The following is a 16,533-nucleotide window of genomic DNA, read 5'->3' as shown; positions in this document are numbered from 1 at the left end:
CAGGACTAGATGTACATGAGACTACTGTGGGAGGTGAGGGAGGAGAATGCTGAGACTCTGGCAATGATCTTTGCATCATCAATGGGGAGGGGAGAGGTTCCGGAGGGTTGCGGATATTGTTCCCTTATTCAAGAAAAGGAGTAGAGATAGCCCAGGAATTTATAGAACCAGTGAGTCTTACTTCAGTGGTTGGTAAGTTGATGGAGAAGATCCTGAGAGGCAGGAGTTATGAACATTTGGAGAGGCATAACATGATTAGGAATAGTCAGCATGGCTTTGTGAAAGGCAGATCTTGCCTTAGAAGCCTGATTGAATTTTTTGAGGGTGTGACCAAACACTCTCTTCTTCGGCTGTCCATCAATTTTTGATGTTGACTGAAGCCTGGGCAAGGTTGTACGGAAGACCGGCAGTTGCCCATGCTGCAAGTCTCCCCTCTCCATGCTACCGATGTTGTCCGAGGGAAGGGCACTCGGACCCATATAGCTTGGCACCCGTGTCGTCACGGATCAAGGTGTGGTTAAATGCCTTACTCAAGGACACAACACGCTGCCTCAGCCGAGGCTTGAACTAGCGACCTTCAGATCACTAGACTGACGCCTTAACCACTTGGCCACGCGCCACACACTACACACATTGATGAAGGTAGAGCAGGAGATGTAGTGTATCTGGATTTCAGCAAGGCATTTGATAAGGTACCCCATGCAAGGCTCATTGAGAAAGTAACGAGGCATGGGATCCAAGGAAACATTGCTTTGTGGATCCTGAACTGGCTTGCCCACAGAAGGCAAAGAGTGGTAGTAGGCAGGTCATGTTCTGCATGGAGGTCAGTGACCAGTGGTGTGCCTCAGGGATCTGTTCTAGGACCCCTACTCTTTGTGATTTTTATAAATAACCTGGATGAGGAAGTGGAAGGATGGGTTAGTAGATTTGCTGATGACACAAAGGTTAGGAGCGTTGGATAGTGTGGAGGGCTGTCAGAAGTTACAGCGGGATATCGATGGGATGGAAAACTGAGCTGAGAAGTGGCAGATGGAGTTCAACCCAGATATGTGTGAAGTGGTTCATTTTGGTAGGTCAAATATGATGGCAGAATATAGTACAGGTGTCCCCCGCTTTTCCAACGTTTGCTTTACGAGACCTCACTGTTACGAAAGACCTACATTAGTACCCTGTTTTCGCTTTCAGAAGGTGTTATCATTGTTACAAAAAAAAGCAGCATGCGGGGAAAATCAGCGCACGATAAAAGGCAGCGCATGCTCCAAGCAGCTGCTCTCCCCCGGATTCGGAACAGCATTGCTTTAACACGTGCCTGTGAGCAGTCGTTTGCAAGATGAGTTCTGAGGTATCAGAAAAGCCTAAAAGAGCTCCTAAAGGTGTTAGACTTAGCATAAAACTAGACATAATTAATCGTTTCGATCGTGGTGAACGAAGTAAGGACAAAGTGAGCTTGGCTTGTGGAAGCTGACGAAGATGATGTTGAAGAGGTTTTGGCATCCCATGACCAAGAACTGATAGATGAAGAGCTGATGCAATTGGAAGAGGAAAGGATAACAATTGAAATTGAATGCAGTAGCGAACGGACCGAAAGTGAAGTCGTCCAGGAACTGAACCTAAAGCAACTGCATGAGGTTTTCGCTGCAATGATAAAGTATGACTTTAATTTTGAAAGGGTATGTAGGTTTAGGGGATATTTGCAGGATGGATTGAGTCCTTACAAAGAACTGTATGATAGAAAAATGCGGGAGGCTCAGCAGTCAGGCAAGCCTTCCGCATCAGCCACAGCAGACGACGAACCTCGACCTTCAACATCAAGGCGGGCAGTCATAGGAGAAGATGAGCTGCCTGTTCTAATGGAAACAGACGACGAGATGACACCCCAGTGTCCCACCAACCGGCGATTCGCGGAGAATGCAGCGGTAGCCGGGAGGCACACAGCACATCTTTAAGAAAAAAGCCGAAATAAACATGCTAATGAATTAGGTGCCGCCCAACACGTAATTGTCGGCCCAGATCAGAGATGACGCAATTGGAAATTGGCACTGATCTGGGCCGACAATTATGTGCCGGGCGGCACCTAATTAATTAGCATGTTTATTGCGGCTTTTTTCTTATAGATGTGCTAGATGCCTCCTGGCTACTGCTGTACCCCTGCATGCTTCGTGGTTTGGTATCTGTCGGCGGCCTGGAGGGTGGGGGCCACTGCACCACCCAAACTCCGACAACTCAGTCTAACACACCATCATCAGTGTGCTCGGCGCTGAACCAATTCCGGTAGGTGATACTACACTGTACATACATTATTTCTACTTTATATAGGCTGTGTATTTTTATGTATTATTTGGTATGATTTGGCAGCTTCATAGCTTAAAGGTTACTGGAGAGCGCTTGCGCCGTATTTTTGCCAACAGAGCTTGCGTGAGATTTTCTGCCGATAGCGCTTGCGCGAGATTTTCGCTACGGAGAACAGTGCAGTAATGATTGTGGAAAAGTATTTCTACTTTATATAGGCTGTGTATTTATCTTATCATTCCTGCTTTTACTATATGTTACTGTTATTTTAGGCTTTATGTGTTATTTGGCATGATTTGGTAGGTTATTTTTGGGTCTGCAAACGCTCACAAATTTTTCCCATATAAATAAATGGTAATTGCTTCTTCGTTTTACGACATTTCGGCTTACGAACCATTTCATAGGAACGCTCTAACTTCGGATGGCGGGGGAAGCCTGTATTAATCGTTAGGCTCTTGGCAGTGTGGAGGATCAGAGGGATCTTGGGGTCCGAGTCCATAGGACACTCAAAGTTGCTGCGCAGGTAGACTCTGTGGTTAAGAAGGCATATGGTGTATTGGCCTTCCTCAATCATGAGATTACATTTAGGAGCCAAAAGGTAATGTTGCAGCTATATAGGACCCTGGTCAGACCCAATTTGGAGTGCTGTTCTCAGCTCTGGTCGCCTTGCCACAGGAAGGATGTGGAAACCATAGAAAGGGTGCAGAGGAGATTTACAAGGATATTGCCTGGACTGGGGAGCATGCCTTATGAGAATAGGTTGAGTGAACTTGGCCTTTTCTCCTGGGAGCGACAGAGGATGAGAGGTGACCAGATAGAGGTGTATAAGATGATGAGAGGCATTGATCATGTGGATAGTCAGAGGCTTTTGCCCAGGACTGAAATGGCTACCATGAGAGGGCACAGGTTTAAGGTGCTGGGGAGTAGGTACAGAGGAGATGTCAGGGGTAAGTTTTTTACGCAATGGGTGGTGAGTGCTTGGAATGGGCTGCTGGTGACAGTGGTGGAGGCAGATATGATACGGTCTTTTAAGAGACTCCTGGATAGGTACATGGAGCTTAGAAAAATAGAGAGCTATGGGTAATCCTAGGTAGATTCTAAGGTAAGGACATGTTCGGCACAGCTTTGTGGGCCAAAGGGCCTGTACTGTGCTGTAGGCTTTCTATGTTTCTACGTTACACTTCCCGCTGCCTTGGTAAAGCAGGCAGAATCATCTCTCTTCTCCCCTTCTCATCAGGCAGAACAGATAAAAACCTGAAAGACAGCTTCTATCCCGCTGTTATAAGACTATTGAAAGGTTCCCTAGTATGATAAGATGGACTCTTGCCCTCACGATCTATCTTGCATCTTATTGTTTGCCTGCACTACACTTTCTCCATTACTGTGACACTTCGTTCTGTATTCTATTACTGTTTTACGCTGTTCTGTCTCAATACACTGTTGTAATGATTTCATCTGAAGATACGTTTTTCACTGTTCCTCAGTACATGTGACAATAATAAATTAATTATTTTAGATTTTAAGTTATTAAAGTGAAAATTAAGACCAGAGCATTGAAAGTGCTTCATCAAAAGGCAAATGTTGCCTTCTCTCTTGGACCCTGCTTTGCTTGTCTGTCAAGCATTTACTACTTGTAACATATTGTATAAATCACATTGACGGAAGTCATCTAAGGCTCAGTAAATAATTAAATGAGAGTTCTTATCATCCACAGTTAAAATGTAATTGATCGAAAGTAAAATAGGTTGGAATAGTTTGGTAAAACCAAAATATTCATATCAGGATTAGACTTTGAACCATATCTTTGGCACAGGGACCACAAACGTTTTTCAATGCAGGTTACTAAATCTCAGGAAGCAATGCACATGGTGTAAATTTCAGAGGAGAGTTAGCCCACGTCACCACTCCATGGCTTTGAACTGATTTCAATTCATTCACAAGTATGTTGCTTTCTCCTTTAGGAATATAGAATCTGCTGTTTGGTTTTTAAACTTGGATATACTGACCATCAAAGAGATCTTAGTTTTATAAAAAAAAAAGAAATTTTATTGTCATTATGCAAGTCTTCATATTTTGTCCATAACCACTAATTTCTCAAGTGGTAAACATCAAAGTGCATTTTAGGACATTTTAATAAATTACATGTGCTGTATAATGCAAGATGTTGCTTCTGTTATTATTGATGTGCCCTCGACCATTGTGAATTCAAGACTCATTTAAACAGATGGTGAGATACTTATCTAAAACACACAGTGGGTTGTGCAAGATGCTGGATTCCGGCAGCACGTCCATAAACAAAATTAATTTGTTGAGGGATTTACAATTATAGAGAATGGGTGGGGAAGGTGTGGGATGAATTGGCACAGTTATTTTTGTGGGCACACCGACTCGAAGACTCTCCAAAAACTTTTCTCAGAAGTTTGAAGGCCTTCACTTTTTGAGTAGTACATTCTACCAAACATGATTTCTGCAAGGAACAATCCATGCTCGTGAGTTGTGAAAAAATGATAAATTCCCCATTATTCTTTGGGAATGACAATTACATACACATTTCCATCACTGAAAATTTGGAAAACAATTTTTTTTTACCTTCACTTCACACAGTCTCGTCCTTCTCTTTTGTTCATTTTATTTTGACCCGATGTCTCTTTGTGCCGTTTAACTCTCTTTCTTTTCTTTTCCTTTTGTCTGTCCATCTGTCTACTTTAGGCTTGCACAGATTGCTGTACAAGTATAACATGTGCAGAGTTGTATCACCTATTCTTAACCGTTACAATCCACGTGCATTTGTCTTATTGAGGTAGTTATAATTGTACTCTCTATGTTGTATATCAACAGTTTTATGAGATTTTTATTAAATTCATTTAGTTTTATTAACCTGAAATTCATATCTTTTCTTATTTCAATCTAATATAGTTTTAAAATTTCATACAAAACTTTTTGCCAAACTGTATATTTATAAAAATAAGAATATTACACAGATTTTTCATGCTGGTGATAAAAGGATAATGCAAGAGAATAATTATGACACCTGGCTGTAGTCACAACAGCTGTTTACCCATGATGATAACATTAGTCTGCACATTTGAAAAATGATATCCTTCACAAAATATGGAACATGTCTATTAATTCAGAGGTACTAAAGAGGATCTAACAATGCACAAAGCTTTTTTGATTTTCTCAACAAGTGACAATTAAAGTAACCACAAGAGTCCCTGTAATGTTTGGTTTTATAAGAGCACTGAATTCATTAAACTTCTGGACCTAATAACCCTGTTTATTTAAACTAATTATAATGTTGCCTCTTCCACAATGAGTTGGTGTATGATAAATATGTTCATTACTAGCTTCTTAAAGATACAGGATGCTTTAAATGAACTTCAGGATTTATGTTTTTATCTCTATATTGAAAACAAAACTATCTTTTTACATTAAAGTACAATAGTTGGTCCAGTGCACACACAACATTGCGTGTCTGCAGACCGACGCCAAAACTAACACATGCTCTGACCTCAGCAGATGGTGGTGCATGGACACCAGTGATCCAGAACTAATAGCATGTGCCATGGCACATTGTTTAAAGCAGACTGCAGAGTCCCTGTATTTCCTATCACAACAGCTGTATACTGTATCTGCAAACTCATCAAATTAGGCTCTTCAGTTGTCTGCCCAATTAGTAACTACATAGGTACCTTTTGAAAGGACAGGTGTTTTCCCATTTCTTATTTTAGATCAAACTTCAGGAATCAACTTCAATTTCTATTCTGACAAAATTGTGGAAAGAATGTTTCTGACACGCTTTTGTTGATTGCTACATTTGATTTATTCAATCACTCATAGTTCTGTGAAATTTATTATACCTACCTCCATAGGAACCTGTAATACTTTAAAACTTGTTGTATATTGGAATATAAATTCAATACACAGCAATGTAGCATTTGTAATACTTTCTTCAAGATTGCAGTATCAAGAAGAACATAATGGAAGTGAAGAGTGTATTATTATTTGAAAACTATTCATTTTGTGTATATTGATGCAAACAATTTCTATTTTACTAGTCATCTGTTTCAGTCAATTACTTTAAAAGAATGGGCTCCAGAAATGTAGCAATGCAACTGATCTCTACACAAGTTGGCATTGGCTATCCTCTTGCTAAATTGATGTGGTTTCTAACGATATTTACACTCAGTGGTCAATTTATTAGGTCCCTCCTGTAACCTAATAAAGTGGTCAATGAGTGTATGTTCATGATCTTCTGCTGCTGTGGCCCATCCACTTCAAGGTTTGATGCGTTGTGCATTCCGAGATGCTTTTCTACACACAACTGTTGCAATGCATGGTTATTTGAGTTACTGTTGCCTTCCTGTCAGCTTGAATCAGTATGGCCATTCTCTTCTGACCGCTCTCATTAACAAGGTGTTTTTGTGCCCAGAACTCCCACTTACTGGATGTCTTTTCTTTTGCACCATTCTCTGTAAACTTCTCAAGACTGTTGTGTGTGAAAATTCCAGGAGATCAAAAGTTTCTGAGATACTCAAACCACCTCATCTGGCACCAACGGTGATTCCATGGTCAAAGTCATTTAATCACATTTCTTTCCTATTCTGATATTTGATCTGAACAACAACTGAACCTCGTGACCATCTCTGCCAGATTTTATGTATTAAGTTGCTGTAACATGATTGGCTGATTAGATGTTTGTATTAATGAGCAGATGTACAGGTGTACCTAATAAAATGGCCACTGAGTGTATGTCAAAACGTATAGCAATTTTTACCCCAATTTTTCTTAAATGTTCAGGCAGTGTTTTATTTAATACCAGTACTAACAGCATTCACTGTTTGTGATTTTCCTGTTTTGAAGCAAGTACGATGAAAATACACAAATTCCTGCAGAAACATTGTTTTTTGTTTTTGTACATATATATTTGAACTGAAATGGTTATTTGGGGGAGGGGAATTCTGAAGACAGTTCTATATTGTACCTTTTGATTATGAAGCCATTGGTGCATGTCTCAATAATGAAGAAAATTTTCTGAAAAAATGCGAAGTGATTTTATGTATTAATGTAAATTTTAAAATTTCTACTAGCATTTTTTTATAATCTAAGGTTGACCGAAAATATATTTGTGCTGAAGAAAATGTTTTGTTCAATGGTATTAAACAATTCTTTTAGGTGCAGTATAGGGTAGCCTTCATCTAAAATTTTGTGATACAATATCAGAAGTGGGATATAAATTCCATCATGTAATATAATATTGATGTATAGTATAGAATTTAAAAGAAATCTGACTGACAAAGGTTATTCAGTATTTATTTCATTCACTGGAAGACAATAGCCATAAAATTAGCATTAACTACGTAGTTACAACACATCACTGGACACATGTGACTCCAAGTACTGTGTAACACTCATTTTGATGTCACCTGTACAAAATTGTTTTGCACAGGCAACACCCTCAAAGAACAAAGGACCAGTATACTGAAACACTGAGGATTACTTCTGCTTTACATAAAAAGCTTAGTCTTAGCTGTGCATATCTACAAGAAGAACTGCCACAAGAAAGCAGCATTCATCAAGGACCTTCACCATCCAGACAGTACTTTTTTTCTCACTGCTACCATCAGGAAGAGGGTACAGGAGTCTTAGGTCTCACATCACAACGTTCAGGAACAGTTTTAACCTTCAGCCATCAGGCTCCTGAACCAGTGTGGATAACGTCAGTCTCCTCAACTCTAACTCTTACTCAATGTCAGCAAGACCAAGCAGCTGATTATTGACTTCAGGAAGAGAAAACTAGAGGTCTGTGAGCAAGTCCTCATTGGGGGTCAGTGGTGGAGAGGGCCATCAATTTTAAATTCCTTCAGCATTTCAGAGGATCTGTCGTGGATCTAGCACATAAGTACTGTTATGAAGAAAACATGGCAGCACATCTGCTTTTAGAAGTTTGCAAAGATTTGGCATGTCATTTAAAACTTTGACGAACTTCTACAGATGTGTGGTGGAGAGTATACAGTATTGACTGGTTGCATCACGGCCTGGGATGGAAATACCAATGCCCTTGAATGGAAAATCCTACAAAAAGTAATGGATACAGCCCATCCATTACGGGTAAAGTTCTCCCCACCAATGAGCACATCTGCACAGGGTGCTGCTGCAGGAAAGCAGCATCATCATCAAAGACTCCCACCATCCAGGCCCTGCTGCATCAGTAAGAAAGTACAGGAGCCCCAGGTTCAGGAACAGTTATTACTCCTCAAACGTCAGGCTTTTGCATCAGAGGAGATAATTTCACTCAACTTCATTCGCTCCCATCACTGAACTGTTCCCACAATCTGTGGACTCACCTTCAGGGACTCTTCATCTCATAATCTTGATATTTAGTTCTTATTCATTTGTTTATTTGTTTTTTTTCTTTCTTTTTGAATTTACACAGCATGCTGATTTTTGCACATTGGTTGTTTCTCCCTCCTGTTTGGTGGGGTCATTCACCGATTCCATTGTGTTTCCTGTATTTACTGTGAATGCCCACAAGAAAATAAGTCTCAAGGTATTATACAGTGACAAATGAGTGCTTTGGTAATAAATTCTCTTTGAATTTTGAAGCATAACCATTTTCTTGGCTAACCACTCCCATCCTGCTCATATCCCCCCAAAACCCTCAACTCAACCACTCCCTAGTAATGGCAAAGAGGCTTCTTTCCCCTTCTTTTCCCGTCCTGTTGAAGGGTCATGGCCCGAAACATCCACTGTTTATTCCCCTCCAGAGACACTGCATCTCATTCCCTCAATATTTTGCTTGACCAACCTTCCCAATCCTCCAACCTTTCTAATCACATCCGTCTGAACCCTCTCTTCCTTGATTTCTACTCCCTTAAATAATCACCTCTTGCCACCATATTTCCCTCACCGTAATCCATTCTTCACAGCAATTCTTTACTCCCACTGTCTGCCCAATCACAACTGCCATTTCCACTTCCTAGTAATACGTTTTCCCTATGATCCTCTTCTTCCCCCTTACTGCGTTATTGGCTAATCAATATCACCAAACCTCCTCCTCATGGAGATTATGTGGAAAAGGCCTTACTGCGACATTCCTATCTTTCAGATGATGACTCAGATCTGGGGATCTTGCACAAAACTGTAAATTCATTTTAACAAATATTTGATAAGGTTACAAATTCAAGCCAATATTTTGCATGATTGGGCATAGTAAGTTAGTGTTTATTAATTTTAACACAGTACTAGAAATTGTATTCCTTTTTTTTATTTCTCTGAGGAGTAATTGCTCTATTATTTCTTGTCCACATGGTTCATTTTTGATCATTCAGTATGTCACACAAGGGGACTCATGGCCTTCTTGGCTATTCTTTTTCTGGGACGGATCGGATTTACCATTCAAAGTAAACCAGTGCAAAATAACCCAGAGTGTCTCCCTGGCCCATGGACTGTTTCAATTTCTTCAACATGTCTGGTAGGTGGTAGAGAGGGAACTTGCAGTCCACAGCTTCATTGATATTTTTAATGATAGTGGAACATAAAGCAACTGCTTTGCTGACCAAAATCCAATTTTTAATTTGGTTTTTAAATTATTTTTTAAAAACATATTTCAAAGTAAACTTTACTCATAATAAAAATTCACAAGAATAAACATTTTCATTCTTACATTCATAGATAATGCTGTAAGTAGTATTCTAATACACTTCTTAAATCCAATAGCACTGTTGCCACTTGTGGCACCCAATTATTGAAGCATTATTTCAATAATTGAGGGCTTCCTCACCCAACCTGGCCTCTCCTTGTCCAAGAGCAGATGAACCCCATATTATTATTTAACATTATTCATTTTCATTAGGGTATGGAGGTATATAGGTAATGTACTAATACATTATTTCTTATTCTCATATCAATCCCATTCCTCTTCAATTTCCTCATTCTAGTTCCCCTTCTCTCCAATTCTGTTTCCCCACAAACTCTTAATCTCTTTCAGCTTCCTTGTTCTGTCTATTTATCAGTTCCTCTAACTCTACCATTGCCTTCTTTTTCATAATCCTCTTCAATTGAGACATATTTTCTCACATTCTCATCCAGTTTCTCATCATTTGGCCAAGTCTCTTCAAAAGCACCCCTTTGTCACTATTTCTCATGGTTTGAAACAGCCTCAAAGCCTCACATTCTCTCTCAAAGTCCGTTCATTCTCGACATCTCTGTGGCAAACAGTCTTTTCCCATCAAACCCCATGTTTTATTTCAAAAAATAAAACTTTATTCATAATATGTACTGGAAATACATTACAATCAGGACATATCTTTACATTCCTAGTGTCAAAAAAATCAAAACATTCTATCTTCCGTCAAGCTAATACATTCTATCTACCATCCATCAGAACCACTCAGGTTTCTTCAATCAGGAATAAAACCATTAAGTGTTACTGTGTTCCAAGATGTTGAATCTTTCGCATTTAATTGTACAGATTGGTTCTACGATAGTACAAAAATGTAATTCCAGAAAGCCAGATCTACAGTGTGATGATAATTGTCCAAAGGGGACTGATAAGACTTTTAGCTCTAAAGCATAATGCTGTGAATTTCCACCCATCCCCAATATCCATTGGCAGCGGGACCATAGGTTGCAGTACGTTGTCACAAAGTCTTTGCGATGGCTGCACTGGGAGTCCCTGGCAAGTAGTTCTGCGCCCTGTAAATGTGTACGATGGTAAGGTGACACCTCCATACCCTGAGCCTCAACTCTCCCTCACCCAGCGAAGAGCCGCAGCACCCTTCTAGAAGGAGAGGGCTGGCAGCGGCCGGTCTCGCGAGATGCGGCTGCTGATCGTCGGGGCGGGAGGGCACGGGACGGGACAGGAGGGGAGGGGGAGACAAAAACCGAAGCTGCGGGCCGGGCGCCTCGCGAGGCTTGGAGTTTGGGCGAGAGTTTGTGGAAGATGGCGCCTGTTGTGACAGGGTAAGTGTCCGATTGTATATGTTGCGCCGCCTGTTCGCTTGCCGCCCCGCTCCTGCCTGTCGCCTCTCCCCCTCTGCAGCCTCGGGCTCCGGCCGTGAGGCGGCCCGGCCAGCACGATGGGCTTCTGCGGACGGCAGGGATAGTTGGTCCACCGTCCTATTGTTCGCTGCTCTGTGTTTCTTATGGCTTGAGCTGCCTGGGTCTCTTCTGAGTTACCCGGCCCTGGAGGCTACTTCCCCTGCCAGGCGGCCCTCTTCCTCCCGGCGAGAGTGGCTTTTCAATCTTGGACAGCGCGTTCGGGCAGTTTGGAATGGAACGAAGTCTGGGGGAGGGGGGAAGGGGGCGAGCGAGGCCCTACGCCCCGTCAGGGTAGGCAGCTCCCACAGGCTCTTCACCCGCGTCGGACTGCAACTAGTGAAGCTTTGGCTGTTTAAGAATTAGAACCGACATTCCTCCTCCACTTTTTCTTTCTCTTCTCCCCCGTCTCTCTCTCTCTTCCCCACCCTCCCCTTCCTCTCATTCTTATTCCATCCTACATTCCCTCCCTCTAAATGTTCCCGTTTAGTTTGTCTTCGTTGGTTGCTAATATACTTTCCCATATTTTTTGTTTTCTTTCCTCCCACTGCACTTTTCCAGTCAAGGGATTGAGAGGGGTCACTTTTTTTACTTTTTGGGCAGGGAGTGGGTGCTTATACGGTTGCCTATTTTTACTTCCACTGTTCATCGCTACATTACTCAGCGAACAGGGTCCATACTGAAGATACTCAGCTGGTACGGATTAATTAAATCAAGGGAATCAAGCTACTAGCAAACAAATATTCTTGTCCGCATCAGGGTGTCTTTGGGGAATTTTGCCTGAAATAATCGCGTCCTTCTGGGATTCTATTTCCAAATTAACTCCCTTTCTCAATGAATTAAAATGTTTCTTTTTTTTCAAGCAACGTTGTTAGATGGTTCAGGCAATCTTAAAGGCAATTGATGTACTGAAACATTGACATGTACTTAATGATAATTTTTCTCGTGTGAACTATCCAGTGTGCACTTTGTGTTGTATATGGGAGAGCATATACGACAAAGGGTTTTCTGTGCTATTTATATTTTGCATCTGTCACCTTGTATATTTTGAAGTTATTTATTGGCATTTTTAAGAGGCTAGAACTTACTAGCTATCCCAAATTGCCACGAGAATTTTAGAACAGAAAACTTGCAAGCCCACTTCAGGGGACAGTAAAGAGAATCAGCCACATAGTGTAGCCACATAGTACCTGTGCTGGTTCATAGATTTCCCTCCCTAAAATAAATTAATTACCCATTCGCTCACTTTTTATTTCTAGAGTTTTTAACACTGTTAATTACAATGCTGGCTTTTGGACTGTCATCTTATGAATTGTTCGGTAGCATTTCTATAAAGGAAGCAAAATGAATGATATTTAAACAAATCAGTTTTTTATGCTTCAGAATGTAAACAATCAAATATTCTGAATACCAGATCCAGCTATCCCCAAATTTTGTTGCTGATTACTTTTCCCTATATTTTCAAGTAAGTCATTTTAAATGGGAACATTTGTTTTGATAGCAAAGCTCATCTTAAAAACTAACTCCCCATAATCATTAAAACTGCAGTCTTCACTTTTAATTTGAATCTGCAAAAATCCATAATTCTCAATTACAAGTCACATTGTTGCATTCAGTCCAACAAATTAGGCTTTAAAGGCTTTTGAACAACTTAAAACAATTCCAAGCTGTATGTTCTGGCTCGTAATTCTCTCTGGGATGGATTGGGTTTCTGAATTCTTTGCCTAAAGTTGGGAGTTTCACTTTAGTGCATTCTTGTGACCACTTTGATGGCTACATTGAGGTGAGTAAACATGGGTGAACAAAAAAGGCCTTGTTCATAAATATGATGCTTCTGAGTTGTCCAACTCATCTGTTTCACACACATTACAATGTTCTGTAGTGTACTTAGCATGAGGCAATAATGTGACTAAAATGTATTTGAGCATTCAAACTAAAGATTGTCTTAAGAATTTGTTTTTTGTTGTTAGTAGATGAAGTAATTAAGCCAATGAAAATTATTGTAGATGTCAGTCAGATCTGGAAATTTCAAATTGATCGTGTGTTATTTTTAATGCATTGTCAAGATTTACATTCTTGTGTATGGATTTAATTTTAAGGCTGTACATTACAAGATGTATTTTAGTTGAGGTTGGAATGAGAATTGTATGAATGTTTTAAAGTCAGAGTATTAACATAATTGCTGATGATACTATATAGGTCAAATTCCATTGACAGCTGTGAAGTATCAGTGGAAAGTACACTGATTTTAAAAAAATATATAAATTTGTACATTTTGATAAGTTGCCTTATAATTTTACTAAAAACTTAGACTTCTATAAAAGTTAAAACTGTGATGCATATTCTTCATTGTATAAATGTAAATCATTCCTTTCGCGCCAACAGGCATGTTTGTCTTGGGTTGCGGGGATTTTCTTTAGCCAGTGACACTAATACAGCTTCTGGTTACTTTTCATATTACTATGCAGAAACTGGTTGTTGTGTTCTGTCTTCATCAGTGAAACTTAAATATTTCAATGATAATGAAGTGATTTAAGGGACTCCCTTGTGTAAAAGGATCTATAACATGCAAGTTTTTTTAAAAAAGAGTAACATCATCACTATTTTTCTTGTAATAGTGTATTTGGTTAACTAGTGATAAACAGAAGACTTGGTTGTCTTAATAGAATGCTCAAAGAACTACTTCAATTTGCAAAGATTGGGTATTTTGGCACAAAGTTAATTGGTTGTATTATGTTCAGTTTTATTGTGATTTAATTTAATCTAAATTTATGTTTTTCTCTATATCTTTTTTGTTTGACTTGTCAGACCAGTGTTTAAGGTGAAGTACAAAAGTAGGGAAGACTTACTTTATTTTTTTAATTTCAAAAGTAATTTGAATGTTGCTTGAGGCGGTTCTGAGTTCGTTAAGCTTGCCCTTTTGCATTGTTTTGGAAGTTTTGTTATATGAAAGTAAATTTAATTTGTTTAATGTTGCACCTAAGGAAATGAAACTCAAATTTTCAAACAAGCTTGTATATACATTATGCTATTTCCAGGTGGAGACTTTTTGTGATTATGCTTTAATAGAATCTAGAATATAGTCATAGCGTAGGTTGGCCTGACCTCATCTCCTCTTCTCTCTAATCCTGTTTTGGAAAGCACCTGGCATCTAGTGTGCCTGCCAAACTTTAAACAAAAAAGAAATATTTACAAAATGCTCCCCACTGTGTAAAAAAAAATAAGAACAATCTACTGTTTCATATTTTGAGACTGTTTGGATAGGACTCAATGATGTTTGTGACATAAATCCATTAGCGATGAAACTTGAAGCATTTAATTGGCTTTCAACACATGGGGACATCCTGGGGTTATGAAGGGTGGTATTTTTTTTTAAAAGTCAGACTTTCAAATGCTTTTTTTTCCAATGAAAAAAGGAAGTCTGTCTAATGTTGACTGGTTTGTGCTGTGCAATGCTGTTGATATTTTTGCACTGGGACTTAATAGATTGTGTGTCATGAAGGTTTTATTTGATAGTGTCAAAAAGGCTAAATGTATTTCTCCCACAAGTTAGAATTCACAAGAGTAGGGTCATGCCTCTCCTGGATTTTAGTTCTTGGGAAGAAAGCTACACTGTGATTTGCAAAAATTATGCAACACTTTAAGGGGTAAAAATATTACGTTATATAATCACTGCTTTTACTCCTTTTAGTTTAAACAACTGAGGAGGTGTTTAATTTTTTGGGGGGGACACAATCATATTTCGTATTTGTTTGCCAATATAGGTTAAAGTGAGAGCATAATCTTTCAAATGGTCTATTTTTACTTTTAATGTTGAATCAGGAGGCACTTTTGCAAAATGTAATGGAAACTCTGTTCCTTAAAGCTGAGAATGTTATGTCAATTGAAATCTTCTGAACTAAGATTTAATAGAGCTGCATTAGAATATGTAGTGAAGGCAGGTCGATGAATTGTATGATGTGGTATAGAGAATGGTATATTTTCAGTTTGTGTACCGGTCAACCACAGCAGCAAAATTTGTTTCTTTGTACCACCCCCTTGAATCATTTGTGTGTGTGTGTGTTACACAAGGAGGAAATTTAGGGAATTGACGTTTTTATTCTTGGCTGCTTTAATAACCAGTGTAATTTTAATTTCTTCAAGATTTTAAGGTCCACATTTTGCTGCAGAACCAATATAGAATTTTGTTCACTTTAACACATCCTGATTTCAGCAAATTGTTTGTCAGGAACGGAAGGGGTTGTTGGACATCAGTGAAAACTATTATTTTGACCAACTTATTTAAACTTTAAATAACTTGATGACTGCTGATTTTTGTGCCATAATAATGTCCTTAATTAGTGCCTGTATTGAAATAGATTTGAGTTAATTTTGTTTTATTCTTAAACCATTAAAAGTCTGGTATCTACCTGATAATGTGAAAAATAGTCCCAGCATGTCCTGTTCATAAAAAGCAAGATGCAATTTTCTGCCTAGTTTTCTGCATTAATTACTCATAAAATGTGATTTGATCTTCATATAGTTCATATTAATAGACAAACAATCTGCCTAAACTAATAATACACAAACAATTGTACTACTTCTCGTCAATACTGAGTACATCATTTAAACAGTCACAGTCTAGGTTCAAAAAAGTATGTGAACCTCTGGGGTAATACCTTCTACAAAAGGTATTTGGAGTCAGGTGTTCCAATCATGAGATGAGATTGTAGGTGTGACTTGTAGCGGTGCCTTGCCTGAAAGACACAAAGTCAGATTACTGACAGAGCCTGCGCTTTTTTAAAAAAAAAATCTGTTTATGTGCATCATGCCTCGATCACAACAACTTTCAGAGGACCTTAGAAGAAGAATTATAGAGATGCATGAAGCTGGAAAAGGCTACTAAAGCATTTCTAAAGACCTGAGTGTTCATCAGTCCACAGTAAGAGAAATTGTCTGCAAATGGAGGAAATTCAGTACTGTTGATACTCTCCCTAGGAGTGGATGTACTGCAAAGATCACACCAAAAGCACAGCGTACAATGCTGAAGGAGATGAAAAAGAACCCAAAGGTAACAGGAAATGACTTGCAGAAATCTCTAGAACATGCTAAAGTCTCTGTTCAAGTGTCCATTATAAGAAAAACACTGAACATGAATGGTGTTCATGGAAGGACACTAAGGAGGAAATCACTGCTCTCCAAAAAAACATTGCTGCACATCTCAAA

At 39.3% G+C, this 16,533-nt stretch overlaps 1 protein-coding gene across 2 annotated transcripts in view; it reads left to right on the top strand.

Moving 5' to 3' along the window:
* The first annotated feature begins 11,162 nt into the window (after positions 1 to 11,162).
* The window catches only part of rbpjb (recombination signal binding protein for immunoglobulin kappa J region b), a 149,174-nt gene continuing 143,803 nt past the window's right edge, over positions 11,163 to 16,533 (top strand). Inside the window, exon 1 of one of the 2 annotated variants that reach the window (XM_063043331.1) lies at positions 11,163 to 11,253. Coding sequence is in view for 1 of the 2 variants with exons in the window: in XM_063043330.1 (XP_062899400.1) it covers positions 11,234 to 11,253 (20 nt within the window). In the remaining variant the exon portion in view is untranslated. The remainder of the gene's footprint in view (positions 11,254 to 16,533) is intronic. The other variant, XM_063043330.1, reaches the window with a different exon arrangement.

The sequence above is a fragment of the Mobula hypostoma genome, chromosome 3 (genome assembly GCF_963921235.1).
Source record: "Mobula hypostoma chromosome 3, sMobHyp1.1, whole genome shotgun sequence".
NCBI classification, from domain to species: domain Eukaryota; kingdom Metazoa; phylum Chordata; class Chondrichthyes; order Myliobatiformes; family Myliobatidae; genus Mobula; species Mobula hypostoma.
Note: the sequence above shows the minus strand (reverse complement) of the source record. Positions and strands in the feature narration are given on the sequence as shown.